General features: G+C 46.7%; 1 protein-coding gene across 2 annotated transcripts in view; it reads right to left on the bottom strand.

Annotated features, from left to right (window-relative positions):
* Window positions 1-25,396, bottom strand: part of IDUA (alpha-L-iduronidase) — an 81,590-nt gene that overhangs the window by 8,620 nt on the left and 47,574 nt on the right. Inside the window, exons 3-13 of one of the 2 annotated variants that reach the window (XM_074953600.1) lie at window positions 23,522-23,604; window positions 22,787-22,894; window positions 16,560-16,655; window positions 15,724-15,926; window positions 14,243-14,422; window positions 11,335-11,551; window positions 10,332-10,544; window positions 9,545-9,666; window positions 5,055-5,180; window positions 3,865-3,941; window positions 1,181-1,281 (exon numbers count right to left, since the gene is read on the bottom strand). In XM_074953600.1, coding sequence (XP_074809701.1) covers window positions 1,181-1,281; window positions 3,865-3,941; window positions 5,055-5,180; window positions 9,545-9,666; window positions 10,332-10,544; window positions 11,335-11,551; window positions 14,243-14,422; window positions 15,724-15,926; window positions 16,560-16,655; window positions 22,787-22,894; window positions 23,522-23,604 — 1,526 coding nt within the window. The remainder of the gene's footprint in view (window positions 1-1,180; window positions 1,282-3,864; window positions 3,942-5,054; window positions 5,181-9,544; window positions 9,667-10,331; window positions 10,545-11,334; window positions 11,552-14,242; window positions 14,423-15,723; window positions 15,927-16,559; window positions 16,656-22,786; window positions 22,895-23,521; window positions 23,605-25,396) is intronic. The other variant, XM_074953601.1, reaches the window with a different exon arrangement.

The following is a 25,396-nucleotide window of genomic DNA, read 5'->3' as shown; positions in this document are numbered from 1 at the left end:
ATTGGCGTAAGCTTGGTCTGGCCCCGCCCACTCAAGCTGAGAGGGTGGCTCTTTACCCTCTGGTTCAGAGGGAAGCCACCCTGGCTCCCTACAGGGTGATAGTTCTGTGTTATTTGTAACCTGTTGTTGTGGTTACCCGTGGTCACGATCTGATTTCCCTTGGTTAAGAAACACAGATTTGTTTTCTCTATTACTAGATTACAGTGCTGTGTTGTTATGCTGCAGCTGATACTCAGCTGAATCAAACAAGTGTGTATTATGCTCTCGGTCATGACTGTGTGTGTCCAGCAACACGGGCTGCATGTTACAGGGGATGCTTTTGGAGTGGCTTGGGGGCCTACTAAGGTGCAGAGCAAAGGAGGGGCTGGCAGAGCCCTGAGGAGAGAGCTTAAGTGGCTGGAGGGGTCCGGGAGCTGACATCCAGCTTCCACAAGCAAAACTCCCTCACATGGGAGGTGGGGGACAAGGTGACTCACAGGCCTGGGCATCCTGAGAGAGTATCACACACCTACACCTTGAACTGAAGTACAGCAGCTGATCTGGCCCCTGGTGTCATCTGTGGGGCCTGTCCAAAATGGGATTCTGCCCTGCTTCTGATGAAGTCACTGGCAAAACTCTCATTGCCAATAGCAGAGTCAGGATCAGGCCTGTTCTGGGTAAGCACCCGGGGCAGGGACCATATCCCTCCGGTGCTGTAAAGAACCACGTCCACACACGGCACGTAGTGACAGGAATATTACTATGAATAACTGTGTGAATAACTCAGTACAGCAACGTCTGGCGTGAGCTTTCCTTCCCTGTTGGTCCTGCCTGTGTGCTGTGGCAATGGAACACAGGGGCCAAGGATGGAGGTGCTTCTAGTGTTCAAACCACTGTTGACTTCAGTGGGAGTTTGCTTCAGTGAAAACTGAGCAAGGACCTCAGGATTGTATGCTTAGGGACAGATGGTGCAAGCACTGTCCATGGTGACCATGACTTACTCACAATAAGGGCTGCATCCTCTAGACCTAAGGGTATGATCCCCAGGAGAGGAACCTGGTCTTATTTTTGGCAATGAAGTGCTTTGAACACACCTGGCTCTGTATTCCTTAAACTTAATGACAAATATAACTTAGTACACTTTCAACCGAGTTGGAATGCTGAGGGGACAGATTAAACTGAGTGTGAGTGCTGACTTTACCTGGACTGTAGACCCAGAGAGTGAAGATCGTGTCTCTGGCATTAATCCGTCGGTATGCTTTTCCGTCCGGTGAAAACTCAACTTCATATGTTTTCAGACATCTAGGAAAGAAACCAAACACCTCAAAAAGAAAAGGAGTACTTGTGGCACCTTAGAGACTAACCAATTTATTTGAGCATAAGCTTTCGTGAGCTACAGCTCACTTCATCGGATGCATACTGTGGAAAGTGTAGAAGATCTTTTTATACACACACAGCATGAAAAAATACCTCCCCCCACCCCACTCTCCTGCTGGTAATAGCTTATCTAAAGTGATCACTCTCCTTACAATGTGTATGATAATCAAGTTGGGCCATTTCCAGCACAAATCCAGGTTTCCTCCCCCACAAACCCACTCTCCTGTTGGTAATAGCTTATCTAAAGTGATCACTCTCCTTACAATGTGTATGATAATCAAGGTGGGCCATTTCCAGCACAAATCCAGGGTTTAACAAGAACGTCTGGGCGGGGGAGGAAAAAACAAGGGGAAATAGGTTACCTTGAATAATGACTTAGCCACTCCCAGTCTCTATTCAAGCCTAAGTTAATTGTATCCAATTTGCAAATGAATTCCAATTCAACAGTCTCTCGCTGGAGTCTGGTTTTGAAGTTTTTTTGTTGTAATATCGCAACTTTCATGTCTGTAATCGCGTGACCAGAGAGATTGAAGTGTTCTCCGACTGGTTTATGAATGTTATAATTCTTGACATCTGATTTGTGTCCATTTATTCTTTTACGTAGAGACTGTCCAGTTTGACCAATGTACATGGCAGAGGGGCATTGCTGGCACATGATGGCATATATCACATTGGTGGATGTGCAGGTGAACGAGCCTCTGATAGTGTGGCTGATGTTGTTAGGCCCTGTGATGGTGTCCCCTGAATAGATATGTGGGCACAGAGGGCAACGGGCTTTGTTGCAAGGATAGGTTCCTGGGTTAGTGGTTCTGTTGTGCGGTATGTGGTTGCTGGTGAGTATTTGCTTCAGGTTGGGGGGCTGTCTGTAGGCAAGGACTGGCCTGTCTCCCAAGATTTGTGAGAGTGTTGGGTCATCCTTCAGGATAGGTTGTAGATCCTTAATAATGCGTTGGAGGGGTTTTAGTTGGGGGCTGAAGGTGACGGCTAGTGGCGTTCTGTTATTTTCTTTGTTAGGCCTGTCCTGTAGTAGGTGACTTCTGGGAACTCTTCTGGCTCTATCAATCTGTTTCTTCACTTCCGCAGGTGGGTATTGTAGTTGTAAGAATGCTTGATAGAGATCTTGTAGGTGTTTGTCTCTGTCTGAGGGGTTGGAGCAAATGCGGTTGTATCGCAGAGCTTGGCTGTAGACAATGGATCGTGTGGTGTGGTCAGGGTGAAAGCTGGAGGCATGTAGGTAGGAATAGCGGCCAGTAGGTTTCCAGTATAGGGTGGTGTTTATGTGGGTTTGTGTGTGTGGGGGGGAGAAAACCTGGATTTGTGCTGGAAATGGCCTAACTTGATTATCATACACATTGTAAGGAGAGTGATCACTTTAGATAAGCTATTACCAGCAGGAGAGTGGGGTGGGGGGAGGTATTTTTTCATGCTTTGTGTGTATAAAAAGATCTTCTACACTTTCCACAGTATGCATCCGATGAAGTGAGCTGTAGCTCACGAAAGCTTATGCTCAAATAAATTGGTTAGTCTCTAAGGTGCCACAAGTACTCCTTTTCTTTTTGCGAATACAGACTAACACGGCTGTTACTCTGAAACCAAACACCTCAACTGGCTGCTGGTGACCACGGGATGGCCATACCTCCCTGTCCCTGCCATGTCTGTGCAGGAGGGTGAGGAAGAGAAATGCTTGGGGTTGCACACAACTGGCCAGGGAAGTCCTGTGCTGCAGCAGACCCTCCAAACACAAGGAGCAGGGGTCATGGCTCGAAAAGGCCACAACAGAGCACCAGGACTGCCCGATCTGCAAGGTGTTGAGAGCCTTTGACAAACTGGTGAGCTCCTTCAGCTTCCCCAGATGCCAGGGGGAGAGACAAGGCTAAGCACCCCAGGTGAGATATTCAGCATCTCACAGGCGTAGGCCCAATATGCAGGAAAGCCAGCATTTAGTGAGGTGCACTAATTCCAACCCCAAAGGATGCACTGAGTTGGCTGTCCTGTGTTCCCAATCTGCACATTAGTCTAGATAGGTTTCTTTCTGGGGTAGCATATCTGCAGACAGATGGCTACGTCTTCTGACCTGGACACAATCCTTGCCCTTTATCTCCGCATTCCTCGTTGCTCACATCTGGCAGAGGCAACTTGCACAGGACTGGATAAAGCAGCATCTTTTAGTACAGGGGCCTTTGTGGAGCCTCCTATCTCCTCCGGGGTGCAGGACACCCTGAATTGCCATTGTGTGTTAGTGAGGCTCCAAGCTCGGCTCACGCTGAACAGGCAGAGTAACCAAGAACCTGCTCAAGAGTTCCTTCCATGATATCGCACATGGGTTCTAACGGTCGTTTTGGTGATTAAAGCTACTGTGCTTTGGAAAAAAATCGACAAAGTGCCAGGGACACTGCCTAGCACTTCGCGGAGAGAGTAAACAGGGCTTAGCCATTTCATGCCTAGGCCTGATAAGATTACATCTGTGTCCTGGTCTTACTTCTACCTCGGTCTTCAAAATGCACCTACCTTGAAGCCACGCAGTCATCGTCCCAAAGTACTGCAACCTGCCCCTTTGTCAAAGGGATCAAGTGAACGCCTGCCACCTGAGAGCAGAGAGAGGCCCACATTAATATAGAGGGAAGAAGTGTGTTGCTACGATAACACACTGATGATGCAGCAGCATCGGATCATATTTAACCCCTTTAATACGTAGTCTTGGCTTAACTATTTTGAAGTAAATGGGTAGCTAAAACTTCGGTGCCTCAATATGGACTTCAAATGAAGTAGCCTGGTTTTCCCAAGTAGTGAGCACCAAGGAGCTCCCTTTGATTTCAGTGGGAACCTTGGGGAAAAATCATTCCACTTATTTTGATGCCTCAATCTGGATTTAGACTCAGTTTTAGATCCTTTTTCTCCAACTTCTTGGCCCTACAGTTCTGTAGCCCAATGCTCTCAACTCCCCATATGTATCCCTGGCAGTTAAGGGTACTCAGCACCTCACAGGACATGCCTAACAGGTGTCATCACAGCTACGACTGCGTCTTATGTGTGATTATAAAACATTTAAACAGCTTAGCTAAAATGTTATTTTTAATGCTTGCCTTTTAAGCTTTAAAGCCTTGGCCCCATTTTCAAGACTAGGAAATGCTGTACTTCCCATCATTTCATTAATGATTTTTTCCAGCAATGGGTAGGTTTGATTTTTAGCTCAGCTGGTTGCCCACACCACCTGCTGTGGGGATGTTTATCCTGGAATGTGAGGCATGGAATCGCTTTGTCACAGGAAAATTTGGCTCCTTGCTTAAATAATTCTCTTATGCTACCTTATAACAATGAGCCGACTGAGGCATTGCTGCCTTCATTAACTGAAGTCTGATAGCCCAATAGGGTATGTCTATACTGCGATTACACACCTGTGGCTGGCCCGTGCCAGCTGACTTGGGCTATGGGGCTGTTTAATTGCAGTGCAGCTCTTTGGGCTTAGGCCGCAGCCCAAGATCTGGGACTTCCCCCCACGCAGGGTCCTAGAGCCCAGGCTCCAGCCTGAGCCCGAACGTCTACACTGCAGTTAAACAACCCCTTTGCCTGAGCCCCATAAGCCCAAATCAGCTGGCACAGGCCAGACCCTTGCAGTGTAGACATGCCCATAGGATTCAACCAGGCTGTACAGGAACAGTGACAAACTCAGTCCCCTGACACTGAATCATGGTACATACTTGATTGGGAACAGAGTGAGGTCTTGCACAGACATGGATGAGGAAGACCGATGGAAGTGGGAGTTCCTGTTTCAAGATCAGGTGGCCATCCCCAGGAAATGGGAATGGTCCGGTCACCACCGGGTCCTGCAAAACCGAAGCCGAATGGAGGCGGTGTGTAAAGAAATCAATATTCACCATTCTTTCTACAGTCATTTTATAGCTGCACTGATTCTGCAGTGTAACGTTGCTGTACCTCTAAATTAGCACGGCCACTTTTAATGGCATTTTAAAAGTTTGCAACCTGCTAGATCATAACTTGCAGCATTTCTCAGTGAAACAGGAGACGAATATCTATTCCTCTACTTTATCTAACTGTTCAGTGATTGTAGGGCCTGTTTGCCTGACTAATTAGTTAGGACCCAGATACCCAAAATGTGGGTTGTGACCTCGGGGAGGGGGCCAAAGAAGGTCATACAATATGCCAAGGTTTCCAAATCTGGTAATGTTGAAAACAGGAAAAAAAGGACAGGCAAGAGCCTTGTAATGTGTTCCACATGGCCAGCACATTGCTGGGACCTCCGTTCTGTGTAGATTAGTGCAGCATGTGAATGGGTGCAGCAGACGGCTAAGAGTATTAGACTTCTTCCCGTGTGTGTGTGTGCCTGATATAGGACAAGTCCCCTAAAGAGCCCTTAGGCTGACATGAAGTGCAAGAAGCCATGCACGAACCCCACTGCAGGACTGGAGTAGCGGACCAGTTGGCCAAGCCTGAGAGTACGGCTGAGCCTCGCATGGACTGGCCGTTGTTTGGTCTTCGCTGGAGCTCAGTTCTGGTTGAGGGATGACTGGTGGAAAGGGCAGCGTCAGGCTGTTCCTATGCAAATGTGGAACTAGGATGGACACATATGATGTATGGTTTATTAGTTTTGTGAGTGCCTTGTGCAGTTTGTTCCAAAGGGCTGCATCAGAGTATGAAGCCTGCAGAGTCATTGTGATCTTTAGAAGCCAAACATCCATCACTGAAAGTAGTCTGCAGTTTTAAGGAGGGAGCCCAAAAACCAAGGCCACTTGCATGCCAGTTTGAGTAATGACCCAGTAACGCCTTTCTGATTAGCTATCTTTGCAAAGCTCACCACAGTGCAAGGTGCACACAGTGGGCAAAAGAGGCACCTTCCCTGCGCAGTGGAAATGACTGAGTTATAGGAACAGCTACTCGCTTGAAATCAGCGTCAGACCCTTTTGTGCCAGTGAGGGCGTTTACAAGCTGTCGACTGGACAGGGGAGGAATGAGTTAAGTGTCCGGCCTGCAGACAGAGCCTGTAGTTGGCTCTGCCCCTCAACATCTGCCAGGTAATTCAAGCCTGGATGGTGTCCTCTGCAGCTGGAGGAAATAAGTGGGAGAAAGCAGGTTTCAGAGAGATGGCAGAGCAAGGATCTCATGGATGCCTGAGTGATGGGGAGGAGGCAGGAGAGTGCTGGATACCCAAACCACGGGAAGTTCCTATCTACTTTGGACTAAGAAGGGGGAGATGCATTGCCCCACATCACCCTTAACTTAGCCCCTACACCTGAGAGTGCAGAAGGAAGCTAGCAGGCTTTCCCTGAGGGGAAGGAAAGTGCGGGCTACAGAATGTTCATTCACACAGTCAGTGGGCAGATGGGGCCAGCTGTCCTCAGTCCCCCACTCCTCTGAATTTAAGTCACCAGCTCTTTAAATGCCCAGTGAACGAGGGCAGCTCCAGACCCCCTGAGGGAGAAAAATATGTTGATTTTTGTCCCTCTGGATCTGACCCCAGCTGGTATCCAGCACAAGATGTTGGTTTTGTTATGGAAGGGTTCTCTCTACCTCTCCGCGTGGGGCTTTTCTGTCTAGTTCCTACTGTGGCTAGTCAGCTCTCTTCCACTAGCTCCTTGGTAAAGCTGGCCCAGGACACATACAGTGCTTATTTGAGACCTTCCGGGAAGCAGCCGCAGATCTCTGCTTTCAGTGGGAGTGGCGTATTGCAATCTGTGGGGACAGAGCCCAGCTGATGACAGTTAAAAGCAACCTGATCATATGGATCCCAAACATCATACCGACTGCCTCACACTTTCATACGCTGCGGGCCTGCAAACCTCACCGGTCCTTCATCAAGCTCTGAACTACTGACCTTCCTGGAAAGCTGTCCAGTAAATGTAGAGCTTTTGCATTGCCCTGCTAAGCCCTAGTTTCCCACCACCAGTAGCTCCTCTCACACTGCGAGGTGGCTTTCATGAGGCAAAGTTCCCATTCTCCTCTTGATTTTAAGGACAGAGGTGTAGGTTTTCCTGTGTGATCAGCATTCTCCCTTTGCTGATGCCTTCACCAATTCATCTTTGGTGCGGCACTTAGTTTAAGTTACTGATGTACATGGGCACTTCATTGAGCTTCACTCGTCTCTCCAGCTGGGAATATCGATGTTCTGTCCATGCATAGCAAGGCAGAAGCACTCATTGTAGAAAACACCTGGAAGCTGATAACCAAGTGGAGTTGTTTCCTCTTGTTTCAGACTCTATTGAAGAAACTGAGCAGCTGATAAGTCAGCATTTGGAGGGAATTTCAGACCTAGCTGTGCTTCCCTGATCTCCCACACAGAAAGAGGGGCAGCAACTTGGCAGCAAGATTCATGCCAGGGCCTCAGCCAGCTTTGGATAGCTCTGAAGGAGGAGGATGACTAAGGTGTAAGATCTCATCCCACTTTTCTCCTTGTAGTTCAGCTAGTCAAGTTTCTCAGATGGTGGCGATAAGTGTAGAATTGCCATAGATTGTTAATCAAGGTTCCTTAAATCTTTTTAGCCAATCCAGTCTGCACTGTCTTCCAGCAGCCAGACAGGTTTCTCCATTGTACTGAGTACAATGCTTCTCTTTCATGAATTTTGTATAATTAGTTGCTAGTTAGAGCATGGTAGTTACATGCCTTTGGCCTGGTCATGGTTAGGGATCAGAAGTCTTGAGGGAGGGTTTGCAGATATTCTTTAATCTGTAAATTATTACCAGCTCCAGAAACTTGAGAAACTCTGTAATAGGGCATTAAAAAACCACAAAGGTGAAACCCAGCCCGTATTAAAGTCAATGAGAGTTGCCACTGGCTCCAATGGTGCCAGGATTTCACCCAAAATGTCATTCACTTTCTGGTTTGGATTTATTTTCAGAGGAATAAGAGAGGAGATTACTTGCTTTAAACATCTGTTACTGCTTGACCAAGGCAGGGCAGTCACTTCTTAAACTGCGGGACAATCGGTAAGGCAGGTTGGTGATCTGCATTCTGTCCTTTTGGCATATGTAGGCTGAATGTTTAGTAAAAGCTGCTACAATGCCAAATGTGTCTGAATTGCCCATCTCTGGTGGTTGGAGGGCTGCACATGCTAACTGCCACCTGTCTGAGACTTGTCCTACATTTTATTTTTCCCCTGGTCAGTACTACTATGGACTTAGATTTAAAATCTAATGTAAACAGCAAAGAGCAGACACAAACAAGAGGGTTCCCACTCATCTCTGCAGTCCCTTAGCAGTCTTAAAAGCTTTCGAGCAAGCTGTAATGCAGCTACCTGTCTAGGCTTATCATGGTAATCAAGGAGGAAAGAGGTGATAACCACATGACTCAGTCCATGCTAAACTTAGTATCTAAATAATCCTCCAGAACTGCGGTTCTCAAACTTTAGCAACCTGAGGACCCCCATTTTGATTTAAAATTTTTTTGGGACCCCCAAACCCCCTGTTCAGCCCCAGGCTCCGCCCCCCACTCCACCCCTTTCCCCAAGACCCCACCCCTGCCCCACCTCTTTCCGCCTCCCACTCACTCCATCCTCCCATCCCCCCATCACTCGCTCTCCCCCACCCTCACTCATTTTCACCAGGCTGGGGCACGGGGTTGGGGTGCAGGAGGGGGTGCGGGTTCTGGGATGGAGTTTGGGTGCGGGTTGTGGGTTCTGGGATAGGGCAGGGGGTTGGAGTGTGGGTTCCTGCCGGGTGGCACTTACCTTGGATGGCTTCCGAAAGCAACGGCTCCTAGGTGTGTGTGTGGGGGAGCAGGGGATCTCCGTGCGCTGCCCCTGCCCGCAGGCCAATGGGAGCTGTGGAGTCAGCGCTCTGGGCGAGGGAAGCATGTGGAGACCCACTGCCACCCCCCGCCCCCACCAGGGGCGCAGGGACATACTGGCTGCTTCCAGGAGCAGCGTGGAGCCGGGGCAGGCACGTAACCTGCCTGAGCCCCGCTGTGCTGCTGGACTTTTAGCGCCTATAATCTTCCAGCGTGCAGGAGGTGCTGGGAAAGAAGGGGAGGAGTTGAGGGAGGGAGGGGAAGGGAGGAGTTGATCAGTGCGGCCCGCAGACCCCCTGGAGTACCCTTGGGGACCCCCAGTTCCGCGGACCCCAGTTTGAGAAATACTACTCCAGAACATAAACCAGTCATCAGGCTCCTTAGCCATAATGTCACCAGTTCATGAACAGTGTGTTGACACTGACAGTTTTTACCACATACGCATCATACCTCGGCATCCCTTATTTGTTGGAATTGCTTTACAGAAGGAAAATCAGGGCTTTCTACTTTCTTCCACTCCAAATAGGGATTGGTTAGGTTGTTGTCCAGGTAGTACGTCACATACACAAGATCTTTGGAAACACAAAGGAAACATGTAAAGCTCCTGATCTGGGTTTAAAAACGAAGGGTAAGACTTTCAAAAGTGCTTAAATGACTTTTCTTTTTCAAAAGTGACTTCAGAGCCTGAATCTCACTGAAAGTCAATGAGACTCGGAGTAAAATGTTCACAAGTGCTTAAGACTAAATATTTTCAAGCCTTGGTCCTTAATGTTATGCTTTTAAATTCCTATCTAGGCTCCTAAATAGAAGTGTCCTGACTTTCACAGGTGCTGAACCCTAGTAGCAACTGTTGAAGACAACACCAGCAAATCCTATACATTGTGCAATGTTCAATATCTAGATTACATTGTGATCAATCCCAGAGGGAACTCTTTGCTCAGCGAGACCTGGCTCAGGGGCAGCTGGGCTGAATAGTTTCTGAAAGGGTAGAATTCACAGTATCCCTTAAAGACCGGAGGCAGGTCCAACTCTGGGATCAGGATCCACAATCTTTCCTAATACAGTGCTCCCAGACCCCAGAAAATCTGGGGCTGCCAGGTAAGGAGAGATTTCTAGTCACAAATGGAATACAAATTCTAGCTGTGACCTCAGTTATGAAATGAACACTTTGGAAATGTTTAACGTGAACCTTTTCCTGGGGCTCCAGTACGCAAATCCCCCCACACAGCCCGTTTACCTGCATGCCTGGGGAAATGGGTAATGTTCACTGTTACAGCACTGATGTTAGAGGATGTCTGGTTATCATCACTAGCGTAGATCAGTATGTTGGCCTGCCAGCTGTCTGACGGCTGTAGCTCAGCAGGAGTGTGCGCGGTGGCTAGTACGCCAACAGTGTCGGTGTCGGCACTTTCGTCTTTGCTGATAATATCTGCAAAAACTTGGTTTTCCCCTGAAAGTAAAAATATATTTTTGTCACAAAAGGTAACTAGCCCAGCTGTAGACCTGTGATGAGGTGAAACTCGTAACTGTCTATATGCAGGCTGAGCTATAAATTACTTGGTTATACCAGCATGAATTTGAAGTAGCACTGGTGAAGTCACTGGATTTACCTTGGCATAACTGAAACTGCCCATGGTGTTCAGCTCTGGAAATATAGCCCTGGTTCTGCAAAGCACTTCAACATGTGCACAAATCTCATTTACTATGTCTGTACAGCACCTAGGTGGTCTGCCAACCTGTTTGGCCTTTAGGTACTACATGCCTAATAATAGTTTTAAGTCAATAAGACTTAAGCATGTATCTAAGAGAATCAGGGCCTAGATTAACACCTTGGCAGGAGCTCAGAAGAACTGAGAGGCCGGAGAGCTTATTAAAGAGAAATATAGCTTGAATGGACCTGGCCCGGGGGGATACCAGTCCACAAATGTAAAAGGAAAGGTACTGACCGAGGTGGCATATGGGGTATAAACAGAAGCAATAGGATCAATTTAGAGGGATAATAGACTGTCAGGAAAACAGCCTGACACCAAGACTGTTAATCTCCCAGGGAGAGGGGTGGAAGCACCATTCCTTGTGACACACACAACTGGACTGGACAAATTGCTAGTAAATGTGGAGGAGGGAATAACCCTGCTTTAGCAGGAAGATGGAGTAGATGACTTGTTGATAGATTTTAAGCATGTAACTTGCACGTGACTGGGGATTGGCATTTAGCGACTTAAAACAAATATTTACCATACCTAGCAGTGCCAGCAATCCCATTACAGTCAGCACAGGCTTCCTCACCATCTGGACATGAGGTGGCTTTGTGTTGTTCATCTGAAATCGGGCAGTCAGTGTTCTCTGGGTGAAGTAATGGGGATGGTAGTTCATGAAAGCATTGTCATTACTCAGTAAAGTGTAGTTGATAGTGTTGTTGGCTTTGGAAATGAGCAGGTTTTGATGTTGGATGATTACCTGTAAAGTAAAGCGAAAAACTGGCCATCATGCTGGGGAAAAAACACTTCTTGCCAACACTCTAACGAATAGATTCCTATTTTAAAACCAACAGTCTTGTTTCTGTTGAACTGCATATTCAGCATACATGATCCTGCGGCAGTTCTACATGATGGGCTGCTTCTGTCGGGGGCCACTTTAACTCATTTCCGTGCATTTGTTTACCCGCTGAAAACAGCGGAGTAGAGCACCCTAGCTTCATTTGGATATTGTAGTGAAGCTACAGAACTACATCTCTACCCCGATATAACGCGACCCGATATAACACAAATTCGGATATAACGCGGTAAAGCAGCGCTCCGGGGGGGGCAGGGCTGCATGCTCCGGGGGATCAAAGCAAGTTCGATATAACGCGGTTTCACCTATAACATGGTAAGATTTTTTGGCTCCCGAGGACAGCGTTATATCAGGGTAGAGGTGTAGTTTCACCTCTATGCTGCCACATGTGTGTGCAGGATGAAGAGCTGAACATGCAATGAAAGCAAAAGCACACAACATTTTGGTTTCAAAATTCATGAAGATCATCTCAGAGTGGCTTTAGTTCAGATAAGCTCTCAGGTTGGCTAAAAAAATTAGCGCATCAGTAGGATTGCGGCAGTGCATTGACTCAGATGTGAAGGATTAACCCTACCTGTGCAAATGCACAGGGAGCAGCGGGCTCTCTGTGAGAATGCCAAGCGTTGCACAAAGGAAGAGTGTTCTAGACACTCTGTGTAAGCAGGAGGTGAAGGGGCTCAAGCCATGTTAGCTGGACACTGGAATTACAGACAATGGAGATAGCTCTACTAGATTTCTGAAGAGAATTCCGTAGCAGTCCTTTCGAAAAATCTGGAGACTTCACACCATCCCTGAGAAACTCTTTTATTAATAGTGAAGGTTGACACACACTTCCTCAGGAAGTTGTCTTAAGTGTCCAGAGGATGGAATTATTAGCGTGGTTTAGTACTTATGTAAAGAGCTGTCACTAGAGATGTGATTTCCGCATTTTCTGTCAAAATAATGTTTCAATAGTGACCTCATTGTACTGTATGTATAAGAACTTAGCAGCGTTTTGCCCTTACCGTTTCACCAATTATAATAACTGGGACAGTGATTAGGATCATTCATTAATGGACCACATATACTATTAATTGCAATACAAGAGGTAGCCTTATGGTCTAAGTATTGGACTAGCACTCTGGGCTTACACCCAAACAGTACGAAATAACTCCACTGATCTTGGTGGAATTGCTTTGGATTTACACGGGCATAACAAAGTGCAGACTTTGGCCCCGGTTCCAATTCCTTGCTGAGTGACCTTGGGCACGCCCCTTTTATTCCTCTGTAAAATGGCGACCAATGCAACAAGGAGACAGATCAAAAGTGTAGGCCAGAGCAGAAATGTGAAGTGTTCTGCAGGCAAATCCCCCAAATGTTTACACTTTTTGCAAGGCAATAATAAGGAGCCTGTGAAAAGGCTGAGAGGAGACTCACTTTCTTTAAAGAGTCAGCAAAAATTGGTATGACATAAGCAGTGATAAAGCTATCACAAGTATACAGTGTAGCCATAGCTGTGTTGGTCCCAGGATATTAGAGAGACATGATAATATCTTTTAGTGGCCCAACTTCTGTTGGTGAGAGAGATGAACTTTCGAGCTTACACAGAGCTCTTCTTCAGGTCTGGGCAAGGTACTCAGTGACACTGCTAAATACAAGGTGGAACAGATTGAAAGGTGTTAACTACTTACGCTAAATAACCTTTCCCAGACCAGAAGAAGGGCTCTGTGTTAGCCTGAAAGCTTGTCTCTGTCCATCACAAGTATACCACAGGTGGGAAGTATTTGAGAAATGAGATGTGCCAGCTCACACTTAGAGGTTTGTGCACATCCAAGTGTGCAAACCCAGTCAATCTTTCGGGTCAATACTCCCATGGGCTTTGCGGGACTTAGAAAGATCCATCAAGTTGCTCACATCTCCTCTCCAAATGTGAGGGTATGGTTCAGCAGATACCACAGGGAACATTCACAGGTTGGTACAACTGGCATGCTCCCAGGAGGAGGTGGTCTCTTCCCCAGCATTGCAGTTGCCTCCATGGTTACCTAGTTCTGCACTGCCCCCCTAACTCAGGGCCATATGCCCATTGCATGGTCTGACCCTTGGTGCGGGCAGTAATAATGAGGTCATGTCAGCCCTCTGTGCAGAGACCTCACCCAAAGCCCAAGAACTACTGCATTAAGCAGTCAAGGAGGATGTTAATGGTGCTTAGGGCTTTCTGGGAAAGGATGATTTTGTACAGTTGCGGGTGTATAATGCACCGCAAGAAGATAGTGGCGAGCCTATTACAGGGAATGAGGGAAAGTGAGTTTAGCCAATCATGCAGTAGGATTCACAGTAACAGTGTCCCCCGCACATTCTCCAGTTCTCAAAGGAGGAGGAGTTTTCATAGGGCTGTTTTCTACAGAGACACTTGGGAATGGAAGATGAATTAACTAAAGCTGTGAAGTTAAATCACCTGACACCCTGGTGTGAGAGCATTCAAACTTCAGGATTTGGCTTGTAATTTTTTCCTGAAGTCCATCCAGAAACCTAATAAAACGTTCAATTTAGTTTAATAAAATACTTGCTCTGCAGATTAGCTTATTAGGTGAAGACACTAAGTGAGCATTGAGTTACCTTCACCACCATGGCTGCATAGGTCACATCAGCTCTCCACGTTTGGGGAACTGACCATCCAACCAGGAGGTCTGCTTCATCATTGTATATAGGAACCGAGGTGAAATTTGGGAACAACTTCTGAATTTGTTCCATTGCTTCTGTTTCTTGCTCTAATATGTGAAGAGAACTTCCAGCTCCCTGTAACAATAGGAATCCCGTTTCATGCAAAATGAGGAAGCAAAGTGTCATGTATGGTATTCTGAACAGTGGTTCTCAAACTTATTTGATTAGGCCCCCCTTCTTTGTGTCTGTAGTTGTTTATTGCCCCCACAAGTACATATATTGATAAAAAAAATCAACATGCAGCTCTCACTAAATATTAAAAACAGTGAAGCACTGATTCAAACAGAGCCAACGATTCATTGTAATAAGAACAAAATCAAACTTGCGATTATGGTCGATTTGTTTACAAATAAATATGTACACCGCATCATAGCAAACGGATTAATGTACAGATGGCAACGATTTTGTATAATGCTATGCAAGCTTAACAGAAATCCATCAAAATGCACAGCACCATCTAAGGCCCTGGTATGGCTGGAGGAGTCAGCTTTGCTAATTATTCATTGCTGTGGGTTAAATGTGTGCAGTAAGGTTTTTTCCCCCTAAAGCTTCTCACGTTCCCCCTCCCCTCGAATACATTCTTTGCCCCCCCAGGAGGGCCTGCCCCCCAGTTTGAGAACCTCTGCTCTGTAAGACAGAGCACAAGCACGTATGTCCCTGTCAGATTTGTGTGCAGTGTTGTTGTAGCTGTGTCGGTCCCAGGCTATTAGAGAAACAAAGTGAGTGAGGTAATATCTTTTATTGGATCTGAAGAAGAGCTCTGCGTGGCTCGAAAGCTGGTCTCTCTCACCATCAGAAGCTGGTCCAATAAAAGAGATCATCACAACTTGCCTGTCAACTTTAACATTTCTAGTCTATCTGCTCAGGCACTAGAACTGTTGACAGGTGGTCAAGACTATTGTTTTAAAGGGGAAAACTGTTTATTTTCCCCCACTCTCCACCTGTGAAAGTAGCGGAAAAGCTGTTTTCAAGTGGACACTAGACATGGAAGCATTCAGCTTGGAAGGAGGTTTGTCTATTAGAACACTCTGGAATTGTTATGGTTACGTACTCCAGTACGGGCAGAGCCGAATTCTGAAAGTGAAGTTTATAAACCAGAGGGGCTGCACAGTCAACCATAGCAATACATTGGATTAAGAAGAAAAGGAGTACTTGTGGCACCTTGGAGACTAACAAATTTATTCGAGCATAAGCTTTCGTGAGCTACAGAAAGCTTATGCTCAAATAAATTTGTTAGTCTCCAAGGTGCCACAAGTACTCCTTTTCTTTTTGCGGATACAGACTAACACGGCTGCTACTCTGAAACCTGTCATTGGATTAAGAAATACTCTCATGTACACTTTTCTTTATTAAACAGTTAGAAGCCTTGGACTGACCTTCTTATGTAGGGCTATGTAGTCCAACCTCACACCAGTTGCTCCAGTGAAGAAGTTGGTTCCATTGTAGCAGTGATGTAGAAGACTCCAGCAGATGGGCGACTTTGGGAATGGATGGAAAGAATCTCCCGGGCCTCCAAATTTCAGTAAAGAACTAGCTTCTCTTAACCCTTCTGAGCATGCATCGTAATAATTGAGAAACCCTAGAGTCAGAACAATTATGTATACAGTAGATGGTTACAGCTTAAAATTATAATGGTGTCTTGATTCAAATTACCGAAGAGTATGGTCAGTCCTCATATTGCTGCAGCGGGCTGTGAGCAATTAGAAAGTACGCACAACTAACAGCATACAATGTGTTTGAAGCCACCTTTTTCCACTTCCTCTCTCCATTACTGATCACAACAGGGGTCTCGAAGTCCCCTCCCTTGGTTTCATACAGTCTCGGCAACAGGAAGCTCCTTTAAAGGATTTTGCCTGGGCAAGCTATCAAGGCACACATCTATTAAAACACATGGCTTTAAAGCAGAAAAGAAAACTTCATAGCACAACTTTAGTTTATAACCAAACAATGAAAAACATGGTTGTATTGGTGTCACCCTTACTCCCCATTCCCCACCCTCATTTCTGTTTTCTCTCATGTTAAAGTCTAACCTGAGACTTTATGAAATTCAGGGCAGGAATGCTATTAATGGACGTTATGTGGATCACACCCAGGGCCAATCCCTTATAAAACAGAATATACCTGTATATACCCTATTATTTTTCACCCCACCTGCCCCTACCCTACTCCACTCCCACACAAATTAAATCAAGGTCAAAAGAAACAAACTTACCTTTGACACTCATTGACACATTATCGAAGTCATGATGATCTGGCTCATTCCAAGTTTCAAAATTCCATTTGGCAACATGTTCCAATCCATATTTATCTGCCGATGAAACTACCTTTCATTACTGCACAGTACACTTCCATGTGGCAATGAATAATTCAGGGATAGAGCTCAGGACCAACCCGTAGTCTTCCAAACATAGTGGATTAAATTCTGCTCTTTGAAGTGCCTGTGCAGCTACCATGGATTTCAGCGGCTGTGGTATTCCATGGCTGGCTCAACGGCCTGGCTCAAATGGCTGAATTTGAGCCTCTGTAGTGAGCTGTAGCTCGTGAAAGCTTATGCTCAAATAAATTGGTTAGTCTCTAAGGGTATGTCTACACTACGAAATTAGGTCGAATTTATAGAAGTCGGTTTTTTAGAAATCGGTTTTATATATTCGAGTGTGTGTGTCCCCACAGAAAATGCTTTAAGTGCATTAAGTGCATTAACTCGGCGGAGTGCTTCCACAGTACCGAGGCTAGAGTCGACTTCCGGAGTGTTGCACTGTGGGTAGCTATCCCACAGTTCCTGCAGTCTCCGCTGCCCATTGGAATTCTGGGTTGAGATCCCAATGCCTGATGGGGCTAAAACATTGTTGCGGGTGGTTCTGGGTACATATCGTCAGGCCCCCGTTGCCTCCCTCCCTCCGTGAAAGCAAGGGCAGACAATCGTTTCGCGCCTTTTTTCCTGAGTTACCTGTGCAGACGCCATACCAGGGCAAGCATGGAGCCCGCTCAGGTAACCGTCACCGTATGTCTCCTGGGTGCTGGCAGACGCGGTACTGCATTGCTACACAGCAGCATCAACCCATTGCCTTGTGGCAGCAGACGGTACAGTACAACTGGTAGCCGTCATCGTCATGTCCGAGGTGCTCCTGACCACATCGGCCAGGAGCGCCTGGGCAGACATGTGCGCAGGGACTAAATTTGGAGTGACTTGACCAGGTCATTCTCTTTAGTCCTGCAGTCAGTCCTATTGAACCATCTTATGGTGAGCAGGCAGGCGATACGGATTGCTAGCAGTCCTACTGTATCATCTTCTGGCAGGCAGGCAAGAGATGAAGATGGCTAGCAGTCCTACTGCACTGTCTTCTGCCGAGCAGCCATGAGGTGTGAATGGTTTGCAGTCCTTCTGCACCGTCTGCTGCCAGCCAAAGATGTAAAAGATAGATGGAGTGGATCAAAACAAGAAATAGACCAGATTTGTTTTGCACTCATTTGCTTCCCCCTCTCCCCTGTCTAGGGGACTCATTCCTCTAGGTCACACTGCAGTCACTCACAGAGAAGGTGCAGCGAGGTAAATCTAGCCATGTATCAATCAGAGGCCAGACCAACCTGCTTGTTCCAATAAGAACAATTACTTAGGTGCACCATTTCTTATTGGAACCCTCCGTGAAGTACTGCCTGAAATACTCATTGATGTAAAGCCACCCCCTTTGTTGATTTTAATTCCCTGTAAGCCAATCCTGTAAGCCACGTCGTCAGTCGCCCGTCCCTCCATCAGAGCAACGGCAGACAATCGTTCCGCGCCTTTTTTCTGTGCGGATGCCATACCAAGGCAAGCATGGAGCCCGCTCAGCTCACTTTGGCAATTAGGAGCACATTAAACACCACACGCATTATCCAGCAGTATATGCAGCACCAGAACCTGGCAGAGCGATACCGGGCGAGGAGGCGACGTCAGCGCGGTCATGTGAGTGATCAGGACATGGACACAGATTTCTCTGAAAGCATGGGCCCTGCCAATGCATGCATCATGGTGCTAATGGAGCAGGTTCATGCTGTGGAACACCAATTCTGGGCTCGGGAAACAAGCACAGACTGGTGGGACCACATAGTGTTGCAGGTCTGGGACGATTCCCAGTGGCTGCGAAACTTTCGCATGCGTAAGGGCACTTTCATGGAACTTTGTGACTTGCTTTCCCCTGCCCTGAAGCGCATGAATACCAAGATGAGAGCAGCCCTCACAGTTGAGAAGCGAGTGGCGATAGCCCTGTGGAAGCGTGCAACGCCAGACAGCTACCGGTCAGCTGGGAATCAATTTGGAGTGGGCAAATCTACTGTGGGGGCTGCTGTGATGCAAGTAGCCCACGCAATCAAAGATCTGCTGATATCAAGGGTAGTGACCCTGGGAAATGTGCAGGTCATAGTGGATGGCTTTGCTGCAATGGGATTCCCTAACTGTGGTGGGGCCATAGACGGAACCCATATCCCTATCTTGGCACCGGAGCACCAAGCCGGCGAGTACATAAACCGCAAGGGGTACTTTTCAATAGTGCTGCAAGCTCTGATGGATCACAAGGGACGTTTCACCAGCATCAACGTGGGATGGCCGGGAAAGGTACATGACGCTCGCATCTTCAGGAACTCTGGTCTGTTTCAAAAGCTGCAGGAAGGGACTTTATTCCCAGACCAGAAAATAACTGTTGGGGATGTTGAAATGCCTATATGTATCCTTGGGGACCCAGCCTACCCCTTAATGCCATGGCTCATGAAGCCGTACACAGGCAGCCTGGACAGTAGTCAGGAGCTGTTCAACTACAGGCTGAGCAAGTGCAGAATGGTGGTAGAATGTGCATTTGGACGTTTAAAGGCGCGCTGGCGCAGTTTACTGACTCGCTTAGACCTCAGCAAAACCAATATTCCCACTGTTATTACTGCTTGCTGTGTGCTCCACAATATCTGTGAGAGTAAGGGGGAGATGTTTATGACGGGGTGGCAGGTTGAGGCAAATCGCCTGGCTGCTGGTTACGCGCAGCCAGACACCAGGGCGGTTAGAAGAGCACAGGAGGGCACGGTACGCATCAGAGAAGCTTTGAAAACCAGTTTCATGACTGGCCAGGCTACGGTGTTAAAGTTCTGTTTGTTTCTCCTTGATGAAACCCCCCGCCCCTTGGTTCACTCTACTTCCCTGTAAGCTAACCATCCGCCCCTCCTCCCTTCGATCACCGCTTGCAGAGGCAATAAAGTCATTGTTGCTTCACATTTATGCATTCTTTATTCATTCATCACACAAATAGGGGGATGACTACCAAGGTAGCCCAGGAGGGGTGGTGGAGGAGGGAAGGAAAATGCCACACAGCACTTTAAAAGTTTACAACTTTAAAATTTATTGAATGCCAGCCTTCTGTTTTTTGGGCAATCCTCTGTGGTGGAGTGGCTGGTTGGCCGGAAGCCCCCCCACCGCGTTCTTGGGCGTCTGGGTGTGGAGGCTATGGAACTTGGGGAGGAGGGCGGTTGGTTACACAGGGGCTGTAGTGGCAGTCTGTGCTCCAGCTGCCTTTGCTGTAGCTCAACCATACACAGGAGCATACTGGTTTGATCCTCCAGCAGCCTCAGCATTGAATCCTGCCTCCTCTCATCACGCTGACGCCACATTTGAGCTTCAGCCCTCTCTTCAGCCCGCCACTTACTCTCTTCAGCCCGCCACCTCTCCTCCCGGTCATTTTGTGCTTTCCTGCACTCTGACATTATTTGCCTCCACGCATTCGTCTGTGCTCTGTCAGTGTGGGAGGACAGCATGAGCTCAGAGAACATTTCATCACGAGTGCGTTTTTTTTTTCTTTCTAATCTTCACTAGCCTCTGGGAAGGAGAAGATCCTGTGATCATTGAAACACATGCAGCTGGTGGAGAAAAAAAAAGGGACAGCGGTATTTAAAAAGACACATTTTATAAAACAGTGGCTACACTCTTTCAGGGTAAATCTTGCTGTTAACATTACATACATAGTACATGTGCTTTCGTTACAAGGTCGCATTTTGCCTCCCCCCACTGCGTGGCTACCCCCTCAACCCTCCCCCATCCCCATGGCTAACAGCGGGGAACATTTCTGTTCAGCCACAGGCAAACAGCCCAGCAGGAACGGGCACCTCTGAGTGTCCCCTGAAGAAAAGCACCCTATTGCAACCAGGTGGCCATGAATGATATCTCACTCTCCTGAGGATAACACAGAGAGATAAAGAACGGATGTTGTTTGAACGCCAGCAAACATACACTGCAATGCTTTGTTGTACAATGATTCCCGAGTACGTGTTACTGGCCTGGAGTGGTAAAGTGTCCTACCATGGAGGACGCAATAAGGCTGCCCTCCCCAGAAACCTTTTGCAAAGGCTTTGGGAGTACATCCAGGAGAGCTGCGAATGCCAGGGCAAATTAATCCTTTCACATGCTTGCTTTTAAACCATGTATAGTATTTTAAAAGGTACACTCACCGGAGGTCCCTTCTCCGCCTGCCGGGTCCAGGAAGCAGCCTTGGGTGGGTTCGGGGGGTACTGGCTCCAGGTCCAGGGTGAGAAACAGTTCCTGGCTGTCGGGAAAACCGGTTTCTCCGCTTGCTTGCTGTGAGCTATCTAAAACCTCATCATCATCATCATCTTCTTCGTCCCCAAAACCTGCTTCCGTGTTGCCTCCATCTCCATTGAAGGAGTCAAACAACATGGCTGGGGTAGTGGTGGCTGAACCCCCTAAAATGGCATGCAGCTCATCATAGAAGCGGCGTGTTTGGGGCTCTGACCCGGAGCGGCTGTTCGCCTCTCTGGTTTTCTGGTAGGCTTGCCTCAGCTCCTTAAGTTTCACGCGGCACTGCTTCGGATCCCTGTTATGGCCTCTGTCCTTCATGCCCTGGGAGATTTTGACAAAGGTTTTGGCATTTCGAAAACTGGAACGGAGTTCTGATAGCATGGATTCCTCTCCCCATACAGCGATCAGATCCCGTACCTCCCGTTCAGTCCATGCTGGAGCTCTTTTGCGATTCTGGGACTCCATCATGGTCACCTCTGCTGATGAGCTCTGCATGGTCACCTGCAGCTTGCCACGCTGGCCAAACAGGAAATGAGATTCAAAAGTTCGCGGTTCTTTTCCTGTCTACCTGGCCAGTGCATCTGAGTTGAGAGTGCTGTCCAGAGCGGTCACAATGGAGCACTCTGGGATAGCTCCCGGAGGCCAATACCGTCGAATTGTGTCCACAGTACCCCAAATTCGACCCGGCAAGGCCGATTTAAGCGCTAATCCACTTGTCGGGGCGGAGTAAGGAAATCGATTTTAAGAGCCCTTTAAGTCGAAATAAAGGGCTTCATCGTGTGGACGGGTGCAGGTTTACATTGATTTAACGCTGCTAAATTTGACCTAAAGTCCTAGTGTAGACCAGGGCTAAGGTGCCACTAGTACTCCTTTTCTTTTTGTGACTAAAAAGTAGCTTACCTTTTGCTCATTCTCTGTGGCTATCAACACAAGCTTTCTTCCTGTCAACCACTGTTGTCTATCTTGCCCTTTACACAACCAACGTACGGCCATAGTGGATCCAAACGATCATGTTCACTACATATATACAACATGCAATGCCTACCTACATATAAACACACGGCTGCCCTGGCACAGTTCTGATGGCTCCCGAAGCAAAGACTGAGAGGGCTACTAAAGGCCTTGAACTATTCAAAGGCTTGCTATCTGCTATAAACTACAACTACCCTTGCAGCCTTGTTCTCTTAGATGCCCCTCTTCTTCTCTCCTGACCAGGACTTTGCTAAATCATGTCACTTTTTGGTCAGTCTTGAAAATCCATCCCTTCTTCTATTCTCATTCCTGACATTGTCATTGACTTCCGGTGTGACCCTGGGCATGTCACTTAACTTGCTGGTACCTCAGTTCATCCATCTGCAAAATGGGGGTAATGGTATTTATTTTATCTACTTCCCAGGGATGTGAGAGACTTAAGAGGTTCATTATTTGTACAGCGCGTTGAGCTGTGGGTGAACAGCACTGGAGAAGTGCTAATCCTCATGATTTCAGCCTACACAGTTTGGCTTAGCCTAATTTTTTATTGGGCTAAACACTGTATTAGTTGTTTTTAATGTTGTATTGTCTAATGTTGAGTGGTGAAAATGAAACTAAAAGAAGATAAGAAGTGGAATTGGGCAAATAATTCTCAGCCTCAATTAGAAATCCTCACTCAATGGGCAGAAACTTAAATGTAGTGAGCTCCATGACTTGTTTCAAGTTGTTTCAGTCACTCACCCTTCTATGAAGCTTTTTCCAAAACTGAGTTCAAGAATTGGTATTGCTTAAATAAACCCACTCAAACCTCTCCCATTCACCCAATTGCTGCTATGCATCCTGAAATCAAGTATAAACCACAGAACTTTGGAAGTATAAAGGACTGATTATTAAACAATGATTATTTAATAACTCACCTATGTATCTCTTGGCCAGAAGTGCAATTAGGCTCTTCCATCTTATAACCTGTTTTTTGTCTTCAAAATCTGTAAAGTATCCTGAAAGGCTTCCCATCAATTCAAATCCTTAAATAAACACAAGAAGTCTAACTCCCCATTTTCATGAACTGGTTTACTTTTGATTAGCTAAGGAAGTCATTGAGTCTTATTGACACTTAAGAATCTGAAACTACAAAAGACACAGGAAATTAGTTACATTAAATGGGCTACCTTTCCTGATGCCACATGCTAATTCCACACAAATAGTTACTTTGGACTTGAGGTCGTTCAAACTCATTGCTTGCCAATGAAATCAACAGTCTTAGGTGTTACCACCTCAGGTTATGAATTGGAGTGTGACTTAGAGGTATTGGAGGTGTGTATAGTTGTGGGTAGTGAAAGCAAGATGAGTTTAGGAACGTGTCCTCTTTGGTCCTTTCTTGAGCGTATTTCAGTGAGGAGAGAGTTGATCACAGCTTCCAGTTCAGAAGTCTCAGATTAATGCCAAAGCACTTACAAGCAAAGCACTTATGTGCTGCTTTACATTATTCCCAGTGTTCTGTGTGCAGAATTTCCATTTACATAAATGGGAATCAAATGTAAGTAGAAGAGAACTAATTTTGGACCAAAATCTGCTCTAGCAAAAGCTGTTTAGTCTGACGATTGTACATTTGATCCAACATGTTTAACTGACCAGGAAAAAGCTGTCCTTACCTGGAATGAGTTTGTTTTTCCAGAGAAGATCCATCAAGTTATCCAGACTGGTAAAGTTGTAGTGAAGTTTTCCATTTGTCACTCTAAAGAATATAGGAAATTTAAAGATACGAAACAAAGAAAATAGCTAAAGTAAGCAAGAGAGACTAAAATATTCACATGACAAAGCAGGTCCCTAACTAAATTTTGATTGTAAATTCTTCTGGCCAGCAACTGTATTACTGTTCATATAGCATGTGACACAATGGTGCAGGGCCCTGTTTTTGGTTGATCCCTAGGTGCTACAGGAAAACAACTAACAGCATTTGTATAATAATGAAACTGTATCACTTTTATACTTAATATAAACAAAACCTTTGTCTCAAATAGATCAACTGCTTTAGTTATATAATTCACAGCAACATTTCAGTTGTTTAGAAATACATATGTTATTTTTTATTCTGATTTTAAAAGTTTTGCCATAATGTGATTATTCTAACAAAGACAGCATGTGGCTCCAGTATAAAGAAGGCTGTATTACGTATGGGTAAGATGCCCATTCTCTTCTGGCACACAGGACCAGTATGGTACTTCTAAAGGATTTACATATGAGATTTTTTTCTTGTAAAGTGATAGATGTCTATAGCATCTAAGCATAGGCTTTTCCTTGCCCAGCCCATGGCATTTTCATCTCCCAGAAGAAGGAACATAAGCAACACAGCAGATCTGGTGAGAGATCATGGGCTTTTTACCCATGCTTTCATTTGGACCCTGTGTTATTTGAATCACCAATTTCTTACCCACGTACAAAGCAGCTTTACCAAGATTTTCTCCACTCCATTTGCTTTCTTGCGGCCACCAACCAGTTGCCTAGTACATCCCTGGTCCAAAATGAATATATGCCTAACTTTAATTCTCATGATTTTAGTTCTTGCTCTGGTTGTTTAGCTGGATTCTTCATTGCTTTTGGCACAGCTGAGGATTAATAAATATATTTGCTGGGTAAATGAGAAGGTCTTTCCTACACCTGTGGAAGCACACACCTACAGTAACTGTGTTCCAATTTTAACAGCCTTTAATATTTTCCACATACAGCATGGGTGTAAGACTGCCATAAAAGCCATTCCCAACTTACATCTAGGGCCAAATTTTTGGATGAGTGTCCTTCTAACCTCCTGTAGCGAGGGGGCGTGGCCTCCCTTGGAGACAGACGGAGGGACAGCACGAGCCCCCCCTGGTGGGCAGAGCTGGGACACCCATGCCCGCATGGCCAGAAGCAGAGGGGTGGGACAGGCACCAGAAATATAAAAGGCCAGCCCTCCAGCTCAGTTAGAGAGGAGCCGTCAGAGAAGAACATTTCTCACCCACGGCTGGGGCTGCCATTAGCCGTTTACCCCAGCGAGACGGATGACAACCCCGGGACCCAGGTACCCTCCCTCAAACAGGAGTGTAGGAAGTAGCCATGGGGAGCTGAATATAGTTCGGTTGTGTTACTGACAGCCGGACAGTGAATTGCAGCTGGATTTCCCTGCTCACCTGGGCTGGGACGCAGTGGAGTCGGGTGGGCCCAAGTCCCCCAACCCCTGCCACCCCACCACAGGCCAAGAAGTCTGCGTTTGTCAGTGGTCCACCAAAGCCAGGACCCCTGACTATTTGCTACCCCGCCCTGTTTGAGGGCCTGGGCAAATAGACTGGTTACTACACAGTCCTGAGTACAGGCCAGAACTTCCTGACTTTGCTGCCCGCCCTGTTCGAGGGCCTGGGTTAATAGATTCCTTAGCTGCTCTGTCCTGAACACTGGTCAGAGCCACTTCACTGCTCGCTGCCTTGCTCTGCTGGAGGCCCGGGGCTTGTGGACACTCCTGTTCTACCCTGACTGTAGGCTAGAGCCCCCTG

This window comes from Natator depressus, chromosome 5 (genome assembly GCF_965152275.1).
Source record: "Natator depressus isolate rNatDep1 chromosome 5, rNatDep2.hap1, whole genome shotgun sequence".
Lineage (NCBI taxonomy): Eukaryota > Metazoa > Chordata > Testudines > Cheloniidae > Natator > Natator depressus.
This window is presented reverse-complemented; position numbering and strand designations above follow the sequence as displayed.